The sequence below is a fragment of the Molothrus aeneus genome, chromosome 4 (assembly GCF_037042795.1).
Source record: "Molothrus aeneus isolate 106 chromosome 4, BPBGC_Maene_1.0, whole genome shotgun sequence".
NCBI lineage: Eukaryota > Metazoa > Chordata > Aves > Passeriformes > Icteridae > Molothrus > Molothrus aeneus.
In genome coordinates, this window is record NC_089649.1 from 38058327 (window position 1) to 38072608 (window position 14282).

Consider the following 14282-nt stretch of genomic DNA (forward strand, 5'->3'; position numbering starts at 1 on the left):
ACAGTAAGATGTTCTTCAAACTTTAGAACAGAGCTATTTTGCTTTAAGTTATTTCTGGTAAGACATATTTCCCACTGTTTTAAAATAAGTTCAAGGTTCTAATCCTTGCACTTCCTAGTTTTTTGTAGTCCTAAAATAGAGAAAATACACTTCTGTTGTGGTGTTTCTTTCCTAATTACAGGCACAACTGTGTAAGTTACTGATACATTTCCAGGTTTCTGTTGTGTGTGTGTGTGCCTTGCGTGAATCAGTCTAGATGACTTAGTGATATCATTATTTATATTTTGTATTTCAAAACTGTTCAAAAGCTTCAGTTAAGACTGTAGTCATCTTCAACAAATTGTTGTAACCCATATGGAGACATGGTGGTATAAAGAACTTAGAAAGGTAATATGGAGTATGCATGGAAGATACAGATAATGCAAAAATTTAAAAATATCATGGGGCTCTTGTTTTACTTACTGATTTTTTTCCACTTATGAATTATTCTCCCTGATAAGATATCTACAGGCTTCTTCCTCAGTTCCAACATTCTCTGTGTTCTGTTATACCAAATCTTTGACTCTTTGAGTAGCTCTGGCTGTTTAAAGGACCTATAACATGCAATAAACTTGTCATTTGGTCATCTGCTATGAGGAAAATTCCCAGATAGCAAGAAGTAAGGGAGGTCCTTGGTGAGTCCTAATTGTCCATTTAATTCAGTATTTTATTTCTAGCAGTGATAATAGGAGATTATAATTTAGGGAGAGCAGAATTTCCTCTTCCTGCAATCTGTGAATTAAAATTGATGTGGCCAGTAGGAGTAACTTCACCAAGTCCTGGTGGTGATGTTCTGTAACTGACATTATTTGTTTTATAAAGCAAAATATAGGCAGCCCAAGAAGATAAGTAAATATCAATATAACATTTGAATTCCAGAAAGTGGCTACAAGAACTGTGAATTCCCCTGTAGGGTATAGGCAAGTTGGTGACATCCTATCTCTCAGGCTAGCCATTATTTATGGTAGCAGCTGAGCTGTACTATGGGCACTGGAGAAAGACAGAAGCTTTTGTGGTAATCTTTTCCCCACTTGCATCCTATAAGCACACCTTGGCTGTATCCATTGGGGCCATTTTTCCATATCCTGTTCTAGTACTGGTGGGAGAATTTGGTTTTTCTGGTATGTGTGGGATTTATTTGGTTATCAGTAAAGGCCTGTAGAACTTTGCTGACTTTTTTATTGGTTGACAATATAATTTATTAGTTCTCAAAGCAGTGTCAAGTGTAGGAACTTGCCTCTTCCAGTTCTTTCTTTGTTGGTGTTTTATTTTATGCCGATGACCTTGACTGTTGTTAGCACCGTTGTCCCTGCTAAGTCTTCTCCTTACACTTTTTCTCTTGGACTACTTTGTTTAATTGTATGTGGAAAACAATTTGTAAGCAAACAAGTTGATAAATAGTGATTTTTAAGATCTTCATCAGTGAGGAATCTTTTTTTTTGTTGTTGTTGTCCAGTATCTAATTTCCTATTTATTGATGGTAGAGGGTCTCAGAAGCAGCTGTTGCAGTGGAAAAGGATTGATGTAATCTTTTTTTTTTCCCTTGTGCTGTATATTATGTGTCTATTGATGAGGTTAGTAGTGCCTTTCCCCTACTTAATGATTTTTTTTTTCTTAATGCTTCTACTGACTATAAATTTGCTTCAGGTCCAGGAACCTTTACTGACCTTCTAGCACCATGACCAATTTGAACCCAGCTGCTTAGCACATATGATGTCTTGATTCAAATAACATTTCTACATCTCTGGTAATTGCCCCCTTGTTTCATTATTTTTTAAACCTCTGTATTTACATGTTTCTCGAACACGTTAACAAAACATAATGCATGAATGACTGGTAAAATGATGTTAGGCCTCCTTCTGTGGTGGCAATATCTTTCCTTACATGTTGTACTCTTCTGGCTACATCCTGTTGGTGGCTCATACTTTTCCCATGGTTTATTACATCCATTGTTTGACTGATTTTGTAAAGGCTTTTTTTCCCTCCTTCTCTCCTTTTGACTGATTCAATTCTGCTTGGTGTACTATAGTTGGGTAGTATGTACTCAATTTCATGGTCTCTTAAAACCCACCACCTCTATTTGCATTTTTTTTTTGGGGGGGGGCAAGAAGGGGGACACAACACACAGCATTTATCTCATCCCTTTGAGTTGTATGTTTTAACATCACTTTGTTTCTGTCTTAGGTGTAATTGTTGACATTTACTTGTACCATTAGATAACATGCTCTGTAACCTCTTTCTTAATGAGAGGCCATAAATGGCCATGAGGCCATAAATGGCCTAGTTTGTTGACAGTCTGAAACCTAATTCTTTGGTTTTAAACTTCTGTATTCTCTTTTCGATCTGGCTAAAGAATCATTTAGGGGTTTTATGTTAGAGTTGATTATATTTAATTTTTTTACCCCACATAGGTTAATCAAGGTCTAAGAGAACTAATTAAAACTACTATTTTCATTCTCCTAACTTTCTTTTCAAGTTGTTACCTATTGTCTGAAAATACCTGTGATGGAGGACTGGTAATGACTGAGTGAAAGAGGATATGTCAGATCCAGGAGATCAGTTTCATACATTGGTTTAGACTTCAGGAAAGAAAGACTGAGATTTCTGCTGTCAAGTGTGAGGTTGGTGTTGAGAAGAGCTCTTCTCAACACTAATCATTTGTTGCTAACCTAAGCACATCTTTTGTTCCTAACTGCTGGCTGTCATCAGGTTATGTAGTCATATCCCATACTGGTTTCCCAGACAATCAAGGGCAATCTTTTTGCAGTTAAAGTGTTTCTTATTTTGGGGTTTATTATGATGTTTGCTTTTTGAGGTTTCTTTTGCCTTTATGGATATTTGGGCACAAGTGGCTCTGAAGTGTCTGAAAAAACCTGTTAAACTGACTGCTCTGTAAAAATTCCTAGGGCAGAAAATCTCATGTTTTAGAACATTATATCAGAGATAAACTTTTCAAGAGCTGACCTCTTTTTCTAATAAAAACAAGTTTTTCTTGTCCATGTCCAGCTTTAACTACTAGTTCAAATTTGGAAAATTAGTAAGTTGATATACAGCTGCATGTCATCCCCACTTTGACTGTTCAACCTTTCTTATCTCAGCAAATGTACTTTATATTAATTATTATTCAATTTATATTTAACATCCGAATCAGCCAACTATAGTATAAAAAGTTGATGTAATTAAAATATTTACTTTATAATGTGTGCATTATAACTGCAGACAGGGATTTGCACTATTATAGTCCAAATTTATTAGAATATGACTCTGAAGAATATGTTACAATGAAATGACTTAACTAGACATAGATAAAATCTTGTGATCATAATAGCAAAAAATACATGCAATATGTTTCTTGGCATGTGAACTGTTTGCTGACTGACCAAAAAATCACCAAGTGGCCATGAGCAGTTAGCTACCTGCCCGATTAAATCATAATTGGGGTACTTTAATGTTGGCTGCATTCAAATTTTATACAAGCAGTGATTATGAAACTGATACAAATATTTCAATATAGACATGGTTTTATGAATGAGATTGTAATTTTTCTCTGTAAATATATTCTTTTTTGTCTTTTTTGACCAAGGACACAATTGGAGATATTTAAAATTGTCATTTTTTTATATGTATTCTTCACAGCATTAGAATGGTATCTGCTAAGCCATAGTAAAAGTGGTACTATAAATATATATAAACTTATAATTTTTTTCTGAAGAGATGTTAATTAATTTTTTTGGAAAAAGACTATAAAGCTTCATTGAATTTATTTTTAAAATCCAGTTATAGAACATCCTTAAGAAGATACATGATCAAGTCCAATCCACTGCTATTGTTGGTAGCTAAAGCTTAATCTCCTGATAAAGCTCAATCTTAAAAGTAGCTTGTGAGAAGGTTGTGTGAAAGTCTCAGCCCAGTGTAGGTCTGGTGGTGATGATAGTGTTGTACATCTGTTACTAACAGCTTATTCCAATCACTGTGAGGTGGCCTGGTTGTTCTGTATGTCATCTTGTCCTGATAAATCCATATAGCTTGCTGGGAAAGAGCAAGTGAGGGAAAAAATAAAAAAGGACACCTATCTAGAGCCGTGCTATGTTTGTGCCATTAGTAGCTTGATAGGAGTTGGGGAAGTCTAGGGAAATCTAATTGTTGCCTGACCTTGTATGACATAAGATTGCTGAGGTGTAAGTTTGCTGTGTCATTATCATATGATTGGTTCTTGCACAGCTTTACTCTAAACATTGTATTTTAAGATTTATTTTAGGATACTTGGTATCGGTACATGCTTTGTGTTCTCAGTGTAAAGATTCTTAAAGTGCTAGTTAATAAATAAAACCTGAGGATTTAACTGACTTCTGTACTGTAGATGTTGGTGTAATGAATTTGCATAACAGCATATAAATCATGAAAGTAATTAATTTCTAGGCTTTTTTAATTTAAGGAAATTTTAAAGTATTTTGTTCTTGGGTTATTTTTGTTATTAAGACATTCTTGTAATGAGTTTTGTGTCTTCAGTGCAAAGTCACAGCATATTAATTTTTAGTAATTCAGTAGTTAAGACAGATAATTTTTAGAGTTTTGATGGGACATATTATGAAGTTATGCCTATATAGATTGGCAGGAAGTTTTCTCAGAGAACTGAGTATAGCAAAAATAAAAACTTCTGAGGTAAAAATTGGATTAATTTAAAATAATTCTTAATTTTGAAAAACATATAATGCTACTAATTTATGGCAAGAATATATCAAACATAACTTTTATAGAGGTTAAACAGAAAATATCTAAATATTTCTGTATATAATAGTTAAGCAGAAACAGAAACAGTGGTTAAAGATGTGTTTGAAAAAAAAGTGCATGGTTGATTTGTCACAGTATATCAACTTCAAATTATTAATTAAGAACAAATTTCATGGTAAAAGTGGAAGATCAAAATAGAGGTTTCTTACCGCTCACCATCTATTTCTGAAAATCTTTATTCATAACTAAAGTGCATTGCTGATTTCTTGTATTGCCAGATAACATGGGAGAGTAGCATCAGTTTGCTCATTCTGATACAATACAGGACATTATTTTCAGATGTAATCTTCTATCCTCTGTTTTCTAGGCAAATTATACATGTATGTTATAATTAGGTACAGTTTTTTTCAGTGTGTAGAGATTGAGGCCACTATACTCTCCAATATATTCTTCTAGATTCTTAAGGTCATGTCTTTTGTAAAGAGCAAGGTAGTAGCCTGCTCTCATACTAAACAGATATCTGCACTGGAATGTCCAGATGATCAACTTTGATATGAAATACAAAGAGAAAATAACCACGGGTGGGTTTTTTTTGTTTTGGTTTTTTTTTTTAATGAGTTTCCTTTGGGAGGTGGGGTGGTTGGTTGCTTCTGGGTTCTTGTAATTCTTGACCATTGTAGTTCTGAACTTTAAAAACACATTGTGATGTTTATATGGTAAATCATTATTATTTTCAACATCCCTTCCACTTTTTCCTTCTGACAGTTTTAAGTTTTTTGTATTTAGGCCTAGTCAATCTGAAATGAGCTAAAATAAGAGTACCTAGTTCCAAAGGGAGGATTGTGAAATGTCTGCAGCACAAGCTTGATCATAGAATCATAGTATATCTCAAGTTTGAAGGGGTCTGTAAGGATCATTGAGTCCAACATCCTGCTCCTCGCTAAACCAGATGACTAAGAGCATCGTCCAGATGCTCAGTGAAATCTGAATGGTTTGGTGTCATGAAAGCTTCAGGAGGAATCTGTCCCAGTGACTGACCACCCTCTCAGTGAAGAATCTTTTCATAATGTCTAACCTCAAGATGAGGTTGTCCTGACACAGTTTCATGCCATTTTCTTGTGTCAGCTCAAGAATTAAACAATTGTTTCTGCATCAAATGAATAGGATGTTTTGTCTGTTTTTATTCCTTCTAGAATATTGAAAACAAATTTATTGGGCAATATATTATATAAAAGACTGTTTATGCCTTGAAGATGTCTCTTTCGGTCTGATCTATTATAGTCCATTTTGTTGTCCTTAAATTGAGATCAATGAACACTTAACTGGAAGTACCAGCTGGACTTTAGGTTAAGAGCATACGAAGTTACTTATAAAACATTTAATTAGATTAATTACAACAATTTAAAGGATCGAACATTTTGAGGTTTTTCATATTTTTATTATACTATTTAGTACACATAGTTTTATTCATCCTATACATAAGTTTTGTTATACCTGTATGTCATGGTTTAACCCCACCCAACAGCCAAGCCCCACTCACCCACTCAGCTACTCTCTCACTCCTCCACCAGCAGGATCAGGGAGAGAATCTGCAAGGTATAAGCCAGAGAACTTGTGGGTTGAGATAAAGACAGTTTAAGAGGGAAATCAAAAACCAACCACACAAGCAAAGCTAAACAAGGAATTCTTTCACTGCTTCGCATGGGCAGGTAGGTGCTCTGCCATCTCCAGGAGAGCAGGGCCCCTTCAGTGGTTACTTGGGAAAACAAACACCATCACTCTGAATGTCTTCCCCTGCTCCTTCTTCCCCTCACTTTATGTACTTGGCATGATGTAGCATGGTCTGGAATATTCCTTTGGTCAATTGGGGTCAACTGTCCCAACCTGAATTTCCTTATAGCTTCACATGCACCCCCAGAAAATGCCTTGGCTCTGTGTAATCTATATGAATTATAATCTCTGTGTTGTCAGTTCTGTTCAGCACAAACTCAAAACACATCCCCATACTAGCCACTGGGAAGAAAATTAACTCTACCCTAGCCAAAAACAGCACACTATAATATAATAGTTTTCCCAGCACCTGGAGATGAATGATGAAGTAGGCAAAAACATGTAATTGCCTTATAATGCATTTGCAGTCTTTCTTGTCTTTAATTTTTCATGTATAATTTAGCACCAAACTTCTTAATTTGTTCACAGGTAATTGTACCAGATATTTTTAAGCAGTTTAAGTTCCCATCTGCTATCTTGAGATGATTTTAATTACATCTGTACTTTTCAGTTGAAGATATTTACCAGTTTATTGAAAGGATAATACAGTATCTATATCCTTTTTAGCCCATGCTTCCCTGATGATGCTGAAACTAAATGTGAGTCACAGTGTTTGTCTGTCTTGAGAGACTCATTGTTCTGACAGGTTGGTATTGAGATTAGAAAACTCAGATCACATAGATGGTGGAGCAGGTACAGGCTGTTGTGGTTTGACAATGGCCAAACCCACAAAAGCCACTTGCTCACCCTTCCCTGCCACAGCAGGGAAGAAGCAGAGGGGAGAAAAATTAATGAAGTGTTCATGAGTTGAGGTAAGGATTGAGAGAAAAAAAAAGTCCAAGGGCAAAACAGGCTCAACTTAAAAGTACAAAGTGAATTTATTGCTAACTAAATTAGAGAAGGATAATGAGAAGTAAAATAAGCCCTTAAAAACATCCTTTCCTGCCCTTCCCTTCTTCCCACCGACAGTGCAGGGAGACAGGGCATGGGGGTTTGCTCAGTTCATCCCCCCAGGTTTTCTTCCCCTGCACAGGGAGAGGAGTCCTCCCCCTGCTACATCATGGGGTCCCAACCACAGGAAACAATTCTCCATGAACCTCTCCAGAGTGGGTCCAATCTCACGAGCAGGAGTTCTCCCAAAACTGCTGCAACATGAGCCCCTCCCATGGGCACACAGTCCTCCTAGAGCTGCTGTGGTGAGGGTCACTCTTCCACGGGGTGCAGTCCTCCAAGGACAGGCTGCTCCAGCCGGGAAGCAGGGGCCCTCTCTCTCTCCACCAGGTCTCCCACTGGATCACAGCCTCCTCCAGGCATCCACCTTCTCCAGCCTGGGCACCTCCCACACGGGCTGTGGGTGGATCTCTGCATTCCCCGCCGATCCCCAAGGGCTGCAGGGACACAGCTGCGTCACCTTGGTCTCACCACGGCCTGCAGAGGAATCATGGCTGTGGCACCTGGAGCAGCTCCTCCCCTCCTTCTCCACTGATCTTGGTGCTTCTGTTGTTTCCCTCACATGTTCTCACCTCCTCCTCTTGTCTGACAAAAAAAAACCCCTGCACTTTGTTTTGATTTCCTTCTTAAATATGTTATCAGAGAGGCGTTACCAACCTCTCTCTGGCCCAGCTTTGGCCAGCAGCACGTCCATCTTCAGGAGCCATCAGGAATTGGCTCTGCCAGGCATGGTGGAAACTTCAGCAACTTCTCACAGAAGCTGCCTCTGTGCCCCCCCTAACTACTAAAAACCAGAGGGTGCAAAACCAATACATAGGCATACAAAATAAACACGTTTTTATAGATGGTGGAACAGCTACAGGCATGAAAGAGAAACAAGTTTGATACTACTGAACTACTTGTAATTCTTTGATCAAGATTCTCAGTGATACTATGTGCCCTTATAAAAAGGACACAACACCCTGAAAGCAAAGACTTTCCATAATGGGCAAGTATTTTTTTACTTGAAAACATGATTTTCATGTGTAACAAACAGTAATAATGTGGATATGTTTTAACAATTTTTAAAATTTTGTTAACGGAAGTGGTACATCAGTAATGTTTTTCTTCATTGCTCATAGACTATGGTTATGGTTAGGAATGTCTTCAGCACTGTCATTTGAGGTGACTGAATTGGTGCCATGTTTCTCATACAGTTTATGAGACCATGCAAATCTGTGCACTTTGCATAGTTAATGTTTGAGCTGAAATCTCAAAGGGCAAGTAATTTGAAAAATTTCAGCAGTATTGTAGTAAGTTCTGTATATTCTTGTGTCTGTATCCATTTACATGGATGACTGTATAACTACAAAAAATCTGATAATCTTGGAATGCTACTTCCTATTACTGGGTGCCTTGACTTAAATATTTATGGTTTTGCTTGTGTGGTTTGTTTTTGGTTTGTTTTATTTTTTTCTCCTTGGCTGTCAGAATTTCTGAGTAAGAGGTTTGAACAAAAAATATTGCTGTTTTTCTTTATTCCCCTGGAGAATGTCACCTGCCTATACAGTACCCTTAATGGAAACTACACATTCTAGGGTAGGACAGGTAATAACACAGAATTTCTCTGTGGAAATGGTAAGTAATGTTGACCAGTTAGTAGCTGGTACTTCCAGCTACTTTTCCTACTTTTCTTTGTTTATTTCTTGATTAAACAATACACTTCTCTGTTTAGTTTTTACATTTATTATATTACAAACTGTGAGGAACAGCTTGTTAAGTCAGTGTAGAAAGGCAGAGGTTATCTGGATCCTAGGTTTCTTAAGAAACTGGTTTTTTTTTAGGTCTGCACAATCTCTGTTGAGGATTTGATAGTTGCTGTAACCATGCAGTCAGGAAGATTTGTATGATAATGTCTCCTACACAGCACAGCTGAAGAAGTACATTGCTGCAGTACGGAAATGTGGTAGTACAGCTTTTGTTCCTTTTTACCTTTCATTTTCACTGGCATAATGCACTGTGAAACTTGGAGGCATACCAGAAAAGGATACTAACTGTGGAAGGCATAAATGCTGTCAGATATGTGAAACTCTTCTAAGGAAAAGAAGCAGATCCATTCCGATGAATTAGTTAAATTAGTCTTTTTACATTTTTCAGCCAATGCTGGTGGCTGCAGCTGAGCCCTTTAGACTCTGCTGGCTGTGAACAATGGACTTGCAGATTTTTCTTTTTCCTCTTTAAAAAAAAAAAGTTAAACCGACGCTTGGTATTTGCGATAATTTTGGCCCCTCCTACTGTGCCAATTCAAACCACTCCCTACATAACCAAAACAAATCATTCCCCATGATTCTGAGCATATTTTACATTTCAGTACAAGCTTTTGCTAGTACAAGCTAGTGCACTGAACTACATTTTGTAGATAGTACATTTTTAAAAAAATGAAAGTAATTTTTTAGAAGACAGATAAGAATGACTCAAACAGCACCTCATTTTTGGAGCTCAGAAGCACAGGAAAATGAATCTTGAAGAACTAACCTTCTTCAATTTTAAATACTGGAATATATAATCTAATTATTACTGTAGTATTGAATTCCATTTTCCATTAGAAAATCCAGTAGGTAGAACATTTAAATTGCTGTTAAAAGTATTTCAGATTACAGATTTACTAATTTAAAATTTATTAATCTCAAATAATATCACAGACTTCAGATCTGATCTTTGAGTTGCTTATTGTACTGTTGAATAAATTTTAGCACAGGATTTATTGTACTTATATGTCTTCAGGTTCTGTATTTTTTATTTCAACTGTGCCTTCTTTCATGGCTTGGATGACTTATATTTCCCACTGGTTTGATGAAGATGATTGGTATGAAGGACAAGAAAGAGTAAGAATTGCTTAAAGTAATATTTTCTCTTTTACTATTTTTATATTTTTCTTCTTTAAGCTGCTCTTTATTATTATATTGATTATATCAAAAGTAGTTGTCATGGTTTGAGACAAAATGAGTTTTTTGAAAATTAATGTTGCTAGCTGCATAAAAGATACTGGAAGTGTGACAACCACCTACTTGCATTTTTTAGGTTGCATAATTTAACAAGTAGTAATTTTTTAATATGCAATGAGATGAAAAGCAAACATTACATTTTGTTGTACTAGAAGGAATTAATATACCATGCATGGAGTAAAATTAAATAATTCTAGTTAGTAATAGGGTAAACCACAAATATTTGGGAGAGATTAAATTCACATAGGGTCATTTCCAACTTGTATCTTGGATAGCTTTATGTTTTTATTAACATTTTTCTGAGGAGGAGTTGTTACTATAGCAACATTTGCAGGATAACTTGGATTTATTTTTAGCATTTATTAGCTGCATGTCTACAGCTGCTTTCATAGATTTATGGTGGAAAATGAATATAAGTCACATTTCTCTCACTGTATTAAACTCTTTCATGGTACCTTACATTTCTGTGATTTCTTTTTCTGTTTTCAGAGTATATAGTCAGCTAATTAGAATGCAGGAGATGCTAGTGAAAGCAGCTGCTTTCATTGGATTATAGTGTATTATTTGATAATGCCAGCTATATGCTCATAAGTATAAAAAAACTGGCAGATATTAATACTGTTCCACTGTTCTCATTTTACATGTCACTCATGATATGGATGCTTCAGATGTAGAATTGCCTTTTAATAGCTGTCATCAGGGATTCGGGTGTGAGATGTGTCAAGAAGTAACTTTATCTGAAATCAGAACAGTCTTGGCAGTTTGCCAGCAGAAAAGCAATCTTCTGGTGATTGTTGTAGCTCTGGTTTGGAAGATGAGAACAGAATCTTATGCAGACTCTTAGATGCTTCATTCTGTGATCAGACATGGTTGTATACATATCTCTGTGTATTGCACACATTATCTGCAAACCATGATTAAGCAATACTCTGCAGATAATGGCTTGGTTATCACTGCTAGATGGTTTCATATTGATTAAGTGTGTAGTCCAACATTGCTGGTGATTTATTGTTACAAATATCAGCATTTCTCCATGCTTGGAGAAATGCTTGCTAGTATGGGTCTTTAGATTGTCTTGTTAAGGTGGCACAATAAAGGGTATTCTAGTTAAACGTACTAGTATAGTCAAGACAATCAAAAGCACTACTTTGTAAGACTTACTATGTTACATTTTCTTAATGTTGTTGCCTTATGTTTTCTAAGCAGGGTATCTATCTTGGATTAATATATTTGGGGTTTATTGTGAGTATTTGTTTCTGAAAAACAGTCTCAGGCTAGGATTTCAAGTTTCAAACTTTAAGGAAAGGTCCAAAGCTTCTGCCCTTGTGAAGCCAGAGATCCTGTGGTTAAATCAGTTCTGGTAATGATTTGTGTCCAAGTTTATCGTGGTTTAAAATGGCAGTGAACACTAGTAGAACATTTGTTCATTTCAAAAAATCTTTTAAATCAGAGTATTATCTTCCTGGTCAGTGTCTGGATAAGTGAATGCACATTTTGAACATTTGCTAGGTTGTCATAGGTTAGGAAATGTCATCTGCAAATTCTGGTTGCAGGAGTCTAGCCAAAGCTTGTGGTATTTTTGAGGAATCTTGTTGAAATTCAAAGCCTTGTTCAAGGCACCCTCTTCCTGACCATGGTTAGCCTTCTGATTATGTGGGAGCTATACATGGCCTGTGTACCATGAATTGTATACAAAATTAGAAAAAACCTTTCCAATTTTTGCAAACTATCTACACTGTTTAGTGGTAAGCCAGCAACCAGCCTGGCACTTAAATAAGCAGTAGACTGCCTTGGTAGAATTCTCCTGGAAAGAATGAAGGGCTTCATTTGTATAGAGAAGTACATGTGTAAGCCTACATAATTATTCTACATTGTGACTGTCACTACTAATATAGGCAGACTTCATTCATCTTTTCCAGAAGCAGTTGCTTGAGTAGTGTGTGTTGTCTCAGACTATTCAGACACCTGCAGTAGTAATTGCAGTTTATTAAGCCATGTCAAGACTGCAGATTGGTTAGCATTTTGCAGTATTCCAAAGCAGGAAGAACTTTTGTTTGTTTTGTCAAAGTTTTCATACTGTAAGTTATCTATTGGCTTTTAAGCTGTATATATACCAGAATATTTCCATATATACCAGAGTATTTCCAATTACCCTCATTTCATGGGTCAGGAAAAATTAATGAGAATTTAATTTCCTGACATGGCTATAATGTGCTTGGTGTTTCCCAGTTCCACTGGAAGAACACCGGTGCTAATTATGTTTGTGTTTTTCCACATTTCTCAGTGCTGTTGAGGCAGACATTCAATCAGAAGTCATTTTCTGCTCTGTCTTGCAGACATGCCAGCATTTCTTCATAAGTTTGAACACCTTCATGCTTTTAGCAAGATAAAATGATTGTCCACTATCTGGTGCTTCTAAGTGGTCCCACTGGATAGGGTAACAAATTTGAAACTCTGTGGTTCACAGGTGACATTTTCATCTCCAACGGATTTCCTCCCAAGGATGGGTAAATATACCCAGTGTTTTCAAGGAGAAATAACACGATATAATGTCTTTATATCACTAAAGATCTTACTAATTATTATGTTATCATTGATTTGCTGACAAAAATATTGGTGCCTTGGGACAGTAGTGTGGATGAGATATAACAGTTTTATATGTCTGACATACAGGAGTGACAGCAAGCTTTCCACATAAGAAAAGAGACAAACTTGATGGAAAATAACGACAATAGAGTGAACAGAAGCAGAGGGCACTAGCACTTTACTGCTTGTAGCTATTAAGAAACTACACTTTGTATACACAGAAGCATATTGATTAACATAAGGCTACTCTGTGTCCACTTTTGTATGCATGCCATATTGCATATTTGGGTTGGTCATACACCACATGGACCACAATCAAAGCACATGTGAGCATATGTTGTTGCTTGTGCTTGATGGTTAGATATTTATGGATACTGATGACGTGCAAGCACTGTATTGATAATGAAAGTGTCAAGTGGTGGGTTTCAAGAGCTATTATTATTCCACAAGTGTTATCATAGTGCAATTGGGAAACACAGTGAGGAATGAAATACACTGAGTAGCTGAAACAGAGAAAAAGGAGTTAGATTAAAATTAAAATGGTGCCTGTTAAAGAGCTGCAGTTGCCAGGCTACTGGCACTGCAGTTTTGTGTGCGGTGTGACACAACACTGAGTCTTTTCCCCTGCATCCTGTAGTAACTGCATTATTCGTGAATATCAAGGTTTAGTTCCTCCATCTGTCAAGTAAAGTGATTTCATTCTACAATGAGAACAATATTTTCCATTTTTGGGACCAGCAAGGTATTGGAATGAACGTGGAAATTCTAAAGTGCTTTCCAAAAATTGATACCTATGCTAAGGTAGGGATTATTAGGCATTTATCTTTAAGTTATTGATATAAAGCCATGATATGTATCTAGTCAATTCAGTTGTTATTTTTAAATAATATTTATGATATACCAATTTTCAGTTTAATGTGGTTGGTTGTTGGGGTTTTTTCTATATTAAGCAACAAGGAAGGACCTAGAATGTTGCTGTTTCTGCCAATTGAAAAGAAAGGGTTTTGTTGTCCTCCCTCTTTCCTTCATCTCCTTGGAAACTGTGAGCACACACTGCTAGCTTTCCCAATGTGGTATGCATTTTTTACATGCACAGAGGTTTCTTCATTGTATACTTAAGAGTAAAATATAATTACTTAAAAATAAAATACTTCTTTACAAAGTATAAAAAATCTCCATTGTATAAAAATGCACCAAGTGCAAAATCATACATATGTTCAG

At 36.2% G+C, this 14282-nt stretch overlaps 1 protein-coding gene across 3 annotated transcripts in view; it reads left to right on the forward strand.

Annotated features, from left to right (window-relative positions):
- The first annotated feature begins 10274 nt into the window (after positions 1-10274).
- Positions 10275-14282, forward strand: part of WDR17 (WD repeat domain 17) — a 45054-nt gene continuing 41046 nt past the window's right edge. The window contains exon 1 of one of the 3 annotated variants that reach the window (XM_066548299.1): positions 10275-10355. In XM_066548299.1, the coding sequence (XP_066404396.1) occupies positions 10290-10355 (66 nt within the window). In that variant the 5' untranslated portion in view covers positions 10275-10289. Of the gene's footprint in view, positions 10356-13789; positions 13863-14282 lie in introns of those variants that run through there. The other 2 variants (XM_066548301.1, XM_066548300.1) reach the window with 2 other exon arrangements.